Below are 14,029 nucleotides of genomic sequence, written 5' to 3'. Positions count from 1 at the left end.
TTTTTTCGAAATGAATCATATATATATATACATGGATATACCTACATATTTCCGTAAGCGATATCAAACTCTATTTAAACTGAATAAACTAGAGAAAATGTCGAGCATCTCAACAAAACCTATTGCATTAATCTACCATTACGCAAAAGGTAATGCCGAATTACCGATAGAATGAATTGTATTTCAGTACCCCTACATCTGATTTTGCTTAATTAACGTAACTGTTTGATTTACCGAAGTCTCTGATTGATTTGATACGTAAAAATCACGAAATACAGACGATAGTTTCCAGGTTACAAAGCATAAATAATGAAAACGAAACGAAAATCAGAACAAGCTAACACCAACGTCATGTGTGAAAACTGTCAACGCATTGAAATATTTAGCCTCAATTTACTTCACAAAATCGGCACCAATATATTTTTCATGTTTCAAAACTTCCCTTCATACGCGAACTGTTGCACAACAAGCAAATTCATCATAGTCAGATCGACCCTTTTTCGTTTAATGTCATGGCTGCTTTAAACAAAGAACCTCGTTTTAGAAGTATAGAATACGAGTCTTGGTAAAATGGGTATGCAAACCCGGGCCGTGGCAAAATAAATGCCGGGGCAGATCGGCAATCGTCAATTCCAAATACGCATTATTTTGCAGCAATATCTACAGCGAATACAAATATACTAGTCCATCAAATATCCTGAAATTTTAATGAGATTGGCAGATTAATAACTGCCAATCTTTTGTTTTGCCCAGGCCAAGTCTTGCCTACCCATTTTACCGGATGCCGAGCCCGATTGAAACACGCCTTTCCTTTATTATTATTTTCGTAATAACTTCGATTTGAAACAAAATTACCCCTTAATTTTTGCAATTTATATTTTCCTTCCCATAAGGATAATTTATGCTAAACTACGTTGAATTTGCCTCGGTAGTTCTTGAGAAGAAGATTTTTAAAAATGCACCCCCCTTTTTCTACAGTTTCAAGGTTTTCTCCGCTTTGAATACAGATCGGACTTTAATTTTTGCAATTTATATTCGCCCTCCCATTAGGATGCTTTGTGCCAAATTTGGTTGAAATTGGATAAGCAGTTTTAGAGAAGAAGTTCAAAATGTAAAAAGTTTACAGACGGACAGACGGACGGACGGACGGACGGACGGACAGACAGACGGACGACGGACAAAATGTGATCAGAATAGCTCACTTGAGCTTTCAGCTCAGGTGAGCTAAAAAACCTCTGGTTTTAGCAGAAAAATGGTACATGTAACAATATTACAGTTTAATTAAATAAACAAAGTGAGCTAGTACCTACAGCATAAAAGGGAAAAATAACAACAACAAAATTAAAGCACAACTAACTCTTATAAAACAAAACTACAAACAAATTGAATTTGAACAGATTCATACATCTCAAATAGCCATTAATTGCTGATTCTTCCTGAAAATTTTCCATCAGATTCGTGTTAAGAAATCAATATTCTGCAAGCATATGAAGCACACTTAACAAAAAATGAATATATCCAACAGTCATCATCAGTCTATACTGACAGGTACTTGTATCATAAACCACTTACATATACTGGTACATAATAAGAAGAAATAAATGTTATTCTGATTGAAAAAAAATCTGTAAATCCACTGAGACCTTTCTGATACAAGATTTTGTATATGTATGCATATCACATCATAGAGTGACTTGATTTAACAGTCTAATTTTAAGTAAAATTGAAATAACTGTTCAAGTTTTCTTTTTTTTAATACTATACAAATAAATATGAAGACTGCTAGTTTTCCGATAGACAGTGGATGGAATGACCTGACATTATGTGATAGATAGATAGGAAGACCATCACAGATAACATTACCTGAACATTCATATAATTCACATGAATCACTGACACATCATACACCTAATACTATATGATAAAACATTAAATGTGGTTGCTACAGGACTAGAAACAGGTACATGTATGTGAAATAAAATATACCTTAATGACCTATAATAACACATATAATTTACTTTCCGTACAAGCTAAAATCCTATGTGTAACAAAAGTGGAATGCAATTAAATACATAAATAAATAGTACATAATTAAAAAAAAAAAACCACAATTCAGCAGGATCGTCAGAATGTTTTAAAAACTGCTGTTGAACCCTTAAGTCCAGAATATAAATCTTATTTTGTTAACAAAGACTGGTCATGCATAACATATTACCTTAAACAAAACTGCAGGTTTAATAAACAAATCAGAATCCATAAAATGATCTAGTAGATTGGCAGTATATTTCAAAACGTTCATATGTTTCTTAACAGCATAGCTGTTAAGCATGGAAGTACTTATGTAACTTGATTCCTTTTCCATACAAAAAACACAATGAAATTCCTTCTTTAAATCCTTTTTAAATGAAAATCCTTTAGACATGTAAAAGATATTTTTCATAAAGTTGCATCTTTCTAATTTCTTGATGCAGATCCTTTTAATGACCAGTGCATAGATTTCACAATGATTTCACAATAGATTCACTTTCTAATTGTCTTCATTCCACACTGCAAATGTCCTAACTAGCAGTCTGATATCTTGTGTCTTATACACTTTTATTGATTCCCTATACAAGCTTTATATCCTCACATACAGATTTCAGCCAGAGATTTCATCAGTGTCTCATTTCTCTCCAATTTCTTGGTGGTGTCTTTCCATTTTTGTTCCGTCTTTTCTAGCTCTGTATTCTTGTGACATTCATAATGGAAGTCAGTCCCTGTAGACTCATACCTGCAATCAACCAATCAAAATTTTTTTTAGTATTTATATCAAACAGTCACATTAGCATGCAGATAAAATTCAGAAAGATTGGTCATGCAGTTGCTCAGTGGGTCATGTCATCTCAAGGAGGCTGAAATACATGTATTACTGGCAAGTAACAATGAGTAATTTGGGCCATTGAGTGAGTGTAGGAAATTAGGTTAATGAGCTCGGTATTTTTCACTTTCTTTTAAATTTTTTTTGGGGGGTGGGGGGGGGGGGGTGGGATGGGGGAGGAGAGTTGGAAAGGCATTACATTGCCTTTTCTGATTATTTTATTTAAACAAGACAACATAGCAATATCTGTGTGACAATCAATAATCTGATTTACCATTTTTCTCTGGGAGGCCTCAACTTCTCAATTTCCTCTAATTTTTTCAGCTCTAGTAGTCTTTCTTCCTCCAGTCTGAGTCTATCCCTGCGTAGAGTGGCAATGTTACTCTCATAGGGAGTGGTAAGCATGCCCATTGATGATGCTAAAATCAGAAATATAAAGACCATATCAGATTGTATAAAAACTTATATAAATACTAACTGGCAATCGGATCCTATATGTTTCAATATAGAGTCTATGCCTATTAACTGCAAATACCTTGGCATTGCGACATGCAAATTAATACCCTTATCAAGCAGAAAGATTTGGCCAAAAATTAAAAAAAATACATGTAAAACAAGCAAAAAAGGCCAAGTGTAAAATACTTCATGATGTACTTATACTTGCAACATTTACCTATAGTAGGAGCCTCTCGTGACATTGAATACATTTTCTCTTCATTGCTTCTCTCCATCATCTGGAAATCTCTAGAGTTATACTTGTGATATTTGTCATCCACAGCTGTCTGCCTCAGTTTCTGGAGAGCTGACTTGGCTCTTGTGTAGGCGTGTTTCCTTCCCGAGGCTGGCGCAGACATACACTGTGAACGTGAAAGTTGATCCTTCAGTTTCTCCTCCTCCAACACAGCACTGAAGGTGACAGGATAGTACTTCTTCGCTAGTGAATCGTAAGTAGCTAATGGATAATCTCTCCTCTCCACCATAGTATAATCATCTGTTGGGTAATATCTAGACTTTTCTGATCTGGATATCGACGGAGTGAATCTAGAACGCTTGGCCTCTGGAAATTCCTTGTCATAGAGATGGTCGATCCTGACAATCTGTTCCATGGAAGGTTTCCTCATCATACTGTCACTGAATGTCACACTTCGGGTGAAAGTGTTGGAGAGTTCCTGGCTCACTCGATCCAGTTTTGTCGCCAGATTGCCCAGATTTCCGCGCCTGTCCTCATACTTTTCTGGGTTAAACTTGAGGTGTTGACACAGCCTCTCTGAAGTACTGGTCAGCTGAGAATTACTGAGATAGTCAGGCTTCTCACTGCAAGGAAATACAAATGTCAAGTATATATTAGTTTTGAAAATGATTGTTTATGCATGGCATCAGGTGACCAAAGCTAGTTACATGTACATGTAAAAAGTTAGCAGTTGCTTCAATAGTCGGGCTTCTCCCTGCTTGCTTTTAAATACAGATCTGATGACTGTTTGTGCATTATATTAGACTTGATTTGTAGCCAAAAAAAATAGTTAGCAGTTGTGCCGTAAAATTAAGACATTTGAAAGATAAATGCTTTCAGTGAACATGGCAATTGCTCTGCTGGTATATTCCATGTTAGGCGATCATAATTTGATTTTTAGTTTTACGGATCCGCCGACTCTAAAAATTTGCATGATTGAGGAAGGTCAAGGTGTTGCAGAACATCGTTGGATTGGTTTCGTTGTGTTCAAATGGGGCGACTTGGACGAAATAGTCGCTTTTTGGTCGGTAACTTCGCCGGAATTTCCTCCAAAAGAGAAGTTGGAAGTCGCCCTGTATTATGAGTTTACAATCGTCTAAATTAACCCAAAAGGCAATAAAATGATACTTAACCTATTCTAAAGACATTTTCACAGCCTCAGTTAACCCCTGTTGTGATTAGGATAATTACTGAGACTGTCTTATCTTTAGGGTTAGGCCTAATATACGGATGATGCAACCACATACTGTGCAACCGATGTTTATTTCTTTTAGTGTTGATGCTACAATTAGGTGGCAACTAATAATTGGCTAATGACTCTACCAAATTAATGCTTAAATAATCATAAAACCCTTTGTTTACAGTTATCTTTAAAAAAAAAAAATAAACCCTCTACATAACGGTTGTAATTGGGTCAAAGGGTTGTACTAATACCCCCAAAATACACAGATATACAGAAACTGTCACTGTTATTTGTCATTTAAGACAATTACAACACATTTCATCTTTTTAATGTGTGAATGCTTCAAATAAATTAAATAGGCCTAATAAATTGGTAATTTTTTCATAATTATTAAAAGTTTTTTTTTTTTTTTATTGACTTACTTCTTATCTAATTTAAATTTTTAAAAGGTTGAATCTGTGTATATTATCATTAGCGTTATGCCATTGTCAAGTAATGGAAGTCTCCCTGATTTCTCAAACTTCTCTCTATATTTTTCTGTTAGAGAGAATTGAGGTCTCCCAAAAATGTTGCTCTAGGTTGGTCCCTGCAGTAAAACTACACTTGCAAACCAATTCATCCAATGCAAAACAACAGACCCTCAGACCTAGTGTCTGCATGCAATGCGCGCAGTTGGAGTCCTCACAATCAGAGGTGGTAGTGATATGTGGCAGCAAGAGTTGCCTCTGAGTACCCGGGCCAGCAGCTGACATGTCTTTTTTTTTTTTTTTTTTTCGTCCTCCGACTTGACTTTTCTTGGAAAAAAATCCGTAAAACTAAAAATCAAATTATGATCGCCTTACACAGAAAAACATCAAGGTAAATATTTCAGCAGAGCATTAAAGCTCAAAACACTAAAACCTGATGAAAACTGTCCATGATATAATTGCCTGATAAAAAAAGGACACTTGTTTTTAGGGAATCATGAAGGCAAAAGGCAAGCATCAGTTGTAAGAGAGAGAGCGAGAGAGAGAGAGAGAGAGAAAGAGAGAGAGAGAGAGCGCAAGAGTTCAATATAAGTATATTAACATATATATGTAACAGCATACCTCCAAACAGCTAGCCGCCTTTTCTAAAGCACTGTTAACATTTTTTTTTTAATTGATTCTCAGTCAACATGAAAGCTGACAACTTAAGTGAAGCAGAAATTAAGTGAAGCAGAAATGAAGTTAACCAAAATGTTACAAGCTTACAATGAAATTCATGATTTCCTCTTCTAAAACCTGTTCTTACTGTAACCACAGGGGCTCGTCACGAAGTTTTTTCAACCTTTTACATATACCACCTCTATACTATAAAATACATGTATTTTATAGTATAGAGGTGGTATATGTAAAAGGTTGAAAAAACTTTGTGACGAGCCCCTGTGCTGTAACAGGATACCATAGTGCAAAACTTTCTGACAAATCTGCCAATAAACCATTGCCCACTTTACATTAATTCCACCGACCCAGTTAATGTACATGTAAACCCCCCCCCCCCCCCAACCAGGCCAATCACCCCCCCCCCCCCCCCTAAATAAAAAGATTTCATAAAAAGGCCGCCAAATAACACAAAGTTAACTATGCTAGTGAAAAACACTCGCGCTGTGCAAACGTATTTGCATTGATGACTTATGTTCAAGATCTCTGCAAAAGTTCATGCATTGTGTCACATGGCAACGCACGAAACCCCATTCATCTGACAGCAATAAGTGAACTGTTTCATGTTGCAGAGTGTGACTTATATTGCATTTACCAATATGATGTCCGTTGGCCATGTAGCACAAAATCCTCGTCAGGATTTCTAAAGGTTTGACTTCGACTGAGTGACAAACTTGACATTTTCGTCTGTTTACGGAAGTCTTCAAATGGCACATGCGCATCAGTTGAGTCTATTCTTAGTCTTTTAAACTCTCTTAATAAACGGTGAAAATTATCCCTCGTGAAAGCTTGAGATAAACTTTGAGCGGATGCTTGGTGTGGGCTTGTTGAAAGATCTAGAAAAGCTTGAGAAGGAGGAAAACTTCGTTTTGTTTCTATAATGGCAGGACACGACCCTGAAAAGTTTGATGGCATGTTTCTTGCTATGTGTCAGCGATCGGAAAAAGGCATTGAAGAGGTTGTTATTAACTGTGTTTAGATGATAGAGAAAATGTTTTAAAATTTAATTTTTGAAAGTGAAAGTAGATTTATTCCTTCTATTCATTTATAAAGATAGGAGACATTTTCACTGCAAGAGAAAATTTCAGTTTTTGGTACAGACCTGTACATCTGCGGGGAAAAATAGTTGACAGACAATAAACGTTTGAAGACAGTAAACGTAATTTCAACACACGAACATGTGCATTATGCATGTAGTTGGAACTTAATAACTTACCTTCCTCATTACTGTTGACAGAGATGCCCAAATATTCTTTGATATCGATATTCAAATGTGTGTCCCTCCTAATTGCTGCAAACTTCTATACTACTATATTAAAATAATAGACTCGAATTTTTGGTCTTTTAAATCCCGAAAAATCGGAAGAATAGTGTCTTTTTGTTTTACATATTTTAAACATCATTGGTACTTGAAGATTACCAATTTGTTTTTATTTTTCTCAGTTAATCTTTGCTAATTAAAAATCAACGAAAATTCCTCAAAAAATCCCGGAAATCACCTGGATTTTTCAATCTTGTGCTTGCAAAATACACTCATGCTTAAGGGATCTTTAGTTTGTTTCAACAATATCACATCTGCATGAATAAACTCAGAGATGATAATACAAATGCGGGTAAATTTTCATTGGACTTTTGCTATATATTCTGTTCATATATATTAATGATTTCTTATGAGAAAAAGTATAAAATAACAAATACACATTTCAACTTACTAAGTACTTACTTTTGTCTTCGTGATGACAAAAAATATTTGATTACATGCAAAAAAGTTACATTTTATTTGTTAGGAGAGTGAAGATAAAATATGTTTTATCGTAAGAATGAATAATGTTCTATAGACCCAGTGTTACAAAGAAAATACGTGTACATACTAGGTGAAAAAGTGATGAATTCTTCCATTCTATGGATTAACATTTTTATTTGAAAGGTATTTGCAGTCTCAAAAAAGTTTGTTATGATGAATTTGACTCTTATTTTCAAGACAACTTCATTAACTTTCTCCAAAATCGTTCCGGAGCGATTCTGCAATTTTCTGCTACATTACGGGTATAAGGGAGGCATTCTAATTGTGGTGAGGGCCTTTCCCGAGACACAGATTATTCAAACTAAGGAAAGTGTAGTGAAATTAATAGCATTATTGTAGGCTTATAGCTTTGTTTTGTAAACGTCAATAATAAGGTGTGTCGATGTACCTATTTCGTAAATGTCTGATATGCAATGTCTACCCGTGCACTACAAGTCAAAGTCTAGTTTTTTTGTAATAGAATAGGAGGAATGACCACAAGAAGCTTGAACCTATGACCCTTCTGTTTACAAATCTATGCCCTACCGATTGTGCTACATGTAGGTTAACCCCTACAGCTATTACTAGTGAGAGCGTAGTACTACTGAGCCTATTAAACTCACTATCACACTCCCACTATTACAATGTAACAGAATAAGAGATGTGATCACAAGAAGGCTCAAACTCAGGACCCTAATGTTTTACTGACTTAACTAAAGGGTTAAACCACAAGTTAGTTACAGTAGAAGATGACAATACCTAACCATTTATACACATGTACTACATGTATCACACTCTTAACTCCTCAAAGACCACAGAAAGTGAAGAGTGTCGAAGGATGTTTTTACTTAAATAACATTTTAAATTAAAAGAAAGATTTTATTTAACCACTTTGATTACTAATTAAGGCTAAAAAATCTTTTCTGAAATAAAATGAAATTAAATTGATATTTTTTACAGGTCCTGGACTGTCTTTTTAGTTTCCTTGTCAGAAAAACAGATTATTACACTGGAGGAACTCCAGGGCTGGCAGAAAAGGTAAGGAAATCCTTTTTACAGATACATGTATCTCTTGCACAGAAATCCCTAACACATTTATTTCAATTTATATCAAAAATTGAAACCAAAATCATGTTGTATATCATACTCGGCTTTGATTATCTACGCTGTTTTAGAGCTGCATTTGATTTTTAAAATACTTGTTACAATGGACATGATATAGATGCATTTAGATGATTTGAACTGGTCATTTTTATATTTGGTCGATAGCTGTTGATGGAACATTTCAAAAAGTATGAAAAAATAGCAGAAAAGCAGAAAGAAGAAATTAAGAAAGAAAGAGAAGAGCAAGAAAGAAAAAGAAAGGAAAAAATAGCGAAGCGGAAAGCAGAGGAGCAAGCGGAAATGGAGAGACTCAAAAAAGAAGAGGAGGAGCCAAAGATAAAGGAAATCACAGACGAAGAGGCTGAAAAGATACAGAAGGAGCTTGAAAAGGTATTGAGCCAATGAGGGTTAACTGATACCAACTACCAAAGGACATTTATATCAACTTCAAAAGAAAATAGAATAAAGTTACCTTTTTGATGTGTAATTAACATTTTGTATTCCAGGTAAATGGATTTACCTGTGGTTACTAAATTTTGCAAAATTTTATAAAGTTGAAAAGGGTTTACTTTGAAATAAAACTACTTTTAAAAGTTATGATATATTAACTAAGTACCGAGTACCATCATGTACCCTAAAAGCAAACAAAAAATTCTATTATTATTTTTTATCGGTTATGTTTTGGAAAATGTTGATAAAATTAAGGATTAGAATTTTAAGAAAGTAAAAAACCTACATTTCATTATGATGATTTTTATATTCTTTGAAGCTTTCTTAGCTTTATACATAAATTATTAATGTACTCTGTGTGTATTGTCATTATTTTACTTTGTGAAGAAAAAAGAAACTCCTGCTGAACCTGAACCAAAGGAAGATAAGAAGGATGAAAAGACAAATGAAAATGGAGACAAAGATAAAGTATGTGTATACATGTAGTTATATAAATTAAGACTAAATTGAAAATATCATGTCATTGAATGTTAATCAAATCAGCCAGTATATTGGGGTTTCTTAATTGTGATTCTGTCTTTTAAAAGTCTTTGTTGCTTTGTTGAAAGATTTTGCAATAGAAATCTATTTAATTTTAATGAAATTAAGGGGGATGTGAATATGCACACTTTTCAAACAAAATGACATGTAGGAATTCATATTTATAGCTTGTACATCTTTTGGCAACATTTTTGGCCAGTTTCGGCAGAAACAAGCCAGTTCAAGAAATGTTTACGTTCTCATCTTCAAATGTACAAGATAGCCGCACATCCCCATTAAATAAGTATCAATATTGGGATGCCCTAGGCTGTTATGTATTGGAGATTTGGAGGATTTTGTGATGTTTCTTTATATTTAATTTTAGTCATGGGGAATGTTACGGAATTTCTAAGAAGTTATTACTGACTTCATACATGTATTTCTTTTAGGCTGATGATGAGGATGATGCTGACAAGGGAAAGCTGGATCCTAATGTAGGAAACGGAGGGGACATGCCGAACTACCGCTGGTCCCAAACCCTAGAGGAGATCGAGGTCAGTACTCACATATATTTGTTATTTATGCCTAATGATTGCTGGACCCAAACTCTGATAGGAATTGAGGTCAGAACTCACATATATCTGATTCAGGTAATCTAGGAGACATACCTAACTACTGCTGGTCACATACCATGGGGGAAATTGAGGTCAATACATGTACCCACATATATTAATAAAATTAGTTTTATATGCCTAACAATCGTTGATCCCAAATTCTGTAGGAACTCAGTGCATAAAAGAAAGTGAGCATTGCAGATAACATTAAAAAGAAACAGGATTAACTTTTCCCTGTAAATATTTCCTTGAATTTATATGTTAAACATGTTAGGCTAATTAAAGGATAAAATTATATTTCAGATACATGTGCATCAGTATCTTTGGATTGGGAAAGGATTTTTTTTTATCCCTCCCAGTATTAAAGCTCTTGCTTGTACTAGTATTCTCTGTTTTATAAAAATGGAATTGAATTTTCTTTGTTTAATTGTTTTATTCATTAATCATTATTGATATACGTGACTGTATGGTAATGAATATCCTCCATTTTAAGGCAGAATACACTAGTTTCTGTACATATATATATATAGTAATTACATGTACATAACTAGAGCTCCGATTTAATCCTTTCCTTTTCTGTGGTTAGTGCCAGTGCTGGTTCGACAAGAAGTTCCCACTTAAATCAAAAGATGTTGTGGTGGAAATCGGTAGAAAGGTATGTTACTCACACGCATGTTTTTCTCCTATATATGATATGTGCTTTCGATGCAAAAGTTTAAAATACATATGTATAACACATTTTATACCCGAATCAATAAATTTTTGCAGTATTTGCTTCCATCTGGTTAGATATCATCTATATAAACTGGACATGCTAAATACGCCTCCTTTAACAGTGTAGTGTTGTCTATGGAATCATTTACTGTTATGATTATGTACATGTACATTTCTTCAGCACTTAAAAGTTGGTCTGAAAGGCCAGCCCCCAATAATGGACGGAGAGACATTTAATGAGATCAAGGTAGAGGAATCAACGTGGACAATAGACAATGGGAAATATATCACTCTGAACATAGAAAAGGTAGAAATGTCAAGCTTTTACAGTTTGAGAAATACATGTATGATGAATTCCTCAGTTAAACGAGCCCTGTTTTCATGTATTTATAGAGTTTAATTGACTGATGTCTTTAACAATGACTAGTTATGTGGATTATCATTTATGCTTCAAAACCAATTTTTGTTGTTTTTATTGTTAATTGAATCCGCTAAAAGAACAAAATATTGAAGTGACAAATACAAGAATAGTTCTTAAGGTTAGAAATAATGTATTTGAATTATATGAATTTACATGTTCTTGAAGCTGAATGATCCATACACAAAAATTGATGTCCTCTAATATTATTCAAACTGCTGTTAATATTATTCAAACTGCTTTATTTTCTTATTCAATAGACAAAATGTACTATGTTCTCATTTTACAAACTGCAAATAAGAAGGTAAACAACGGACTATCAAAATAAGTGATGAATTGTAGCAAGAAAAGCAGATCTATTTCAAAGGGAGTCAAGTCGTCTTGATTCACAGTGAAAGGTTTTTTTTTAATCAGGTGAACAGAATGGAGTGGTGGAACAAACTGATTGTAACTGACCCTGAAATTAACACCAAGAAGGTCAACCCCGAACCCTCAAAGGTACCGTAATACTAAAATTTAGTAAAATGGTAATACTATCCTATTTTTTTATTTAGATCTTTAAATTTCCACTTAAAGAGATCAATAAGGAACTTTAATTAAGAAATGTTCATATAAAAGTTTATATATGTCTTCAACTAAATGATCGGTACTTGTTTTCAAGGAAGGGATTTTTGGGGTTTTTTTAGGGGAATGTGATAATTGCAGGGATTATAAAGATGTACCTTGATTTATATTTCAGTTGGCAGACTTGGAGGGAGATACCCGCGGACTTGTGGAGAAGATGATGTACGACCAGAGACAGAGAGAGATGGGTCTCCCCACCTCCGAGGATCAGAAAAAGAAAGAGATCCTCGACAAGTGAGTTATAAATTCCATAGCATTTTATGTTATAATGAAAGGGAAAGAGGGAGAACGTTGTAGTATGGACTATGGAAGAAATATTTTATTTATGTTGTAATGGATTTGGAAAATTATTTATAGTGTTATGATCCTCTTGACCCTGTCTGTTATAAGGGATTAAGAAAAGTTGGCTTTTCTTCATAATTGACATGGAGCGGGACTTTGTATGTTATGATGGACTGGGTAAGAGGGGAGGGTTCTATGTTAAAATGGACTGGGTAAGAGGGGAGGGTTGTGTTTTATAATTTTTAGTGGTTTAAGAAAGATGTATTGTTTACTCATCTTGTTATAATTGACTGGAAAGGAAAGGGTTGTACACTATTTTTTACTGGAAACGAGCAGGTAATTATGTTGTAGTAGAATTTGAAATAGTGGTTAGGGGGATGCTGACATGCTATATGTTATTGTCAACTAGGAAAAGTGGTGTTAATGTTATGTAATATGTGTAATGCATCAACATTTTTTTAAAACAAAAATCTAACTTGTACAGAAAACAATTTAAGTGTTTGAGTCACTTTGGGATCATCTTTATGTGTGGATCCTCTCCGACTCAATAATAAATGTCAAAGTTAAGGCTTAGCTCAATGATACAATTGATACATGTACATATGTTGTACATTAGTAATGTTTTTCTTTATTCCATCGTTACAGATTTATGAAACAACACCCAGAAATGGATTTCTCCAAGTGTAACTTCAACTGAGTCATCAACACTACATGTATTTACATCTCATGTCATTTTTCAATTAAGATGGAAATATTCGTGTTATGAATCCATTCAATAGACTGTGAGAAAGTGACACTTGTGATTAACAATATATACACATAACAACATTATCAGCAAATACAGTTATGTATTATAAATAGTTTTTATTTTAAGTGTAATGTGTATATACATGATTGTTTGATGTATTACAACTATAGATGACATAATTATAGTAAATAAATTCATCATAACTCATCAAAAATTTCTTGTTTATTGATAAGGTGAATTAAAATTAAATGTTTTAATTTTTGATGTTGTTTATTGTTGAATTGTACATAGCTATTTTAATGAGAAAAAAGTTTAAACAATTTCTGGTTTGAAAACAAAAGTCATTGTAATAGTATGCCATGAAAAATGAATTAATTTCATATACAAAGCGAAGTATTCCATACTTTCTTATATCACTTTTTGCTCAATATTTTAATAAAACTGTGAATGAGTAAGAATAATGAATTTAAGAACTATCAAATACAGGTTAGCATCTTTCGTCAGGAATATGAAATGCTTGTAAATACACCTCATACCAAGGAATAGTTTTCAATAGTTAAAAATAAGAAATAAACTTTAAAACCTTAATGAATGGAAATACCGATATACTAAATATTTAGCACACATTATTCATTGGACTTTTAAGCAATTTGTAATTTTTTGTATATTTGGTCTGTCTTTACATTTGAGCTGGAGAAAAGTTAAAATAAAGAACTGAATTATACTACATTTCGTTTTAGCTCGCATGCATTTTGTTGATTTAACAGTTTCATTGAAAAAAACTAATCGACATCCATTTTCAGTATTAATTCAGTCCAAGGT

At 33.7% G+C, this 14,029-nt stretch overlaps 2 protein-coding genes across 2 annotated transcripts; one reads left to right on the top strand and one right to left on the bottom strand.

The window, feature by feature from the left end:
- Positions 1-1,979: 1,979 nt before the first annotated feature.
- On the bottom strand, positions 1,980-6,684 carry LOC128183965 (uncharacterized). The gene is made up of 4 exons (XM_052853210.1): positions 6,547-6,684; positions 3,531-4,171; positions 3,132-3,276; positions 1,980-2,770 (listed from the first exon to the last, which is right to left on the bottom strand). Exons 1-4 carry the CDS (start codon positions 6,630-6,632, stop codon positions 2,626-2,628), a joined length of 1,017 nt encoding a protein of 338 aa, XP_052709170.1. The 5' UTR covers positions 6,633-6,684; the 3' UTR covers positions 1,980-2,625.
- A 55-nt stretch (positions 6,685-6,739) lies between these two features.
- Positions 6,740-13,931, top strand: LOC128183964 (nuclear migration protein nudC-like). Its single transcript, XM_052853209.1, has 10 exons — positions 6,740-6,909; positions 8,695-8,772; positions 9,004-9,228; positions 9,676-9,756; positions 10,257-10,361; positions 11,008-11,076; positions 11,317-11,442; positions 11,968-12,051; positions 12,293-12,411; positions 13,105-13,931. The coding sequence occupies exons 1-10, from the start codon at positions 6,832-6,834 to the stop codon at positions 13,154-13,156; spliced, it is 1,017 nt and encodes a 338-aa protein (XP_052709169.1). The 5' UTR covers positions 6,740-6,831; the 3' UTR covers positions 13,157-13,931.
- The last annotated feature ends 98 nt before the right edge of the window (positions 13,932-14,029 follow it).

The sequence above is a fragment of the Crassostrea angulata genome, chromosome 5, assembly GCF_025612915.1.
Source record: "Crassostrea angulata isolate pt1a10 chromosome 5, ASM2561291v2, whole genome shotgun sequence".
Taxonomy (NCBI): Eukaryota; Metazoa; Mollusca; class Bivalvia; order Ostreida; family Ostreidae; genus Magallana; species Magallana angulata.
This window is presented reverse-complemented; position numbering and strand designations above follow the sequence as displayed.

Bases quoted from the DNA above. Each gene is read 5' to 3' on its own strand.
- LOC128183965 (XM_052853210.1), bottom strand. From the start codon at position 6,632: ATGTCAAGTTTGTCACTCAGTCGAAGTCAAACCTTTAGAAATCCTGAC. The intron at 4,172-6,546 runs GTAAATGCAATA...ATTTCCTTGCAG, and splicing joins GGCCAACGGACATCATATTG to TGAGAAGCCTGACTATCTCA. The intron at 2,771-3,131 runs GTAAATCAGATT...GGTTGATTGCAG, and splicing joins AGGCCTCCCAGAGAAAAATG to GTATGAGTCTACAGGGACTG.
- LOC128183964 (XM_052853209.1), top strand. From the start codon at position 6,832: ATGGCAGGACACGACCCTGAAAAGTTTGATGGCATGTTTCTTGCTATG. The intron at 9,229-9,675 runs GTATTGAGCCAA...TACTTTGTGAAG, and splicing joins TACAGAAGGAGCTTGAAAAG to AAAAAAGAAACTCCTGCTGA. The intron at 12,052-12,292 runs GTACCGTAATAC...TTTATATTTCAG, and splicing joins TCAACCCCGAACCCTCAAAG to TTGGCAGACTTGGAGGGAGA.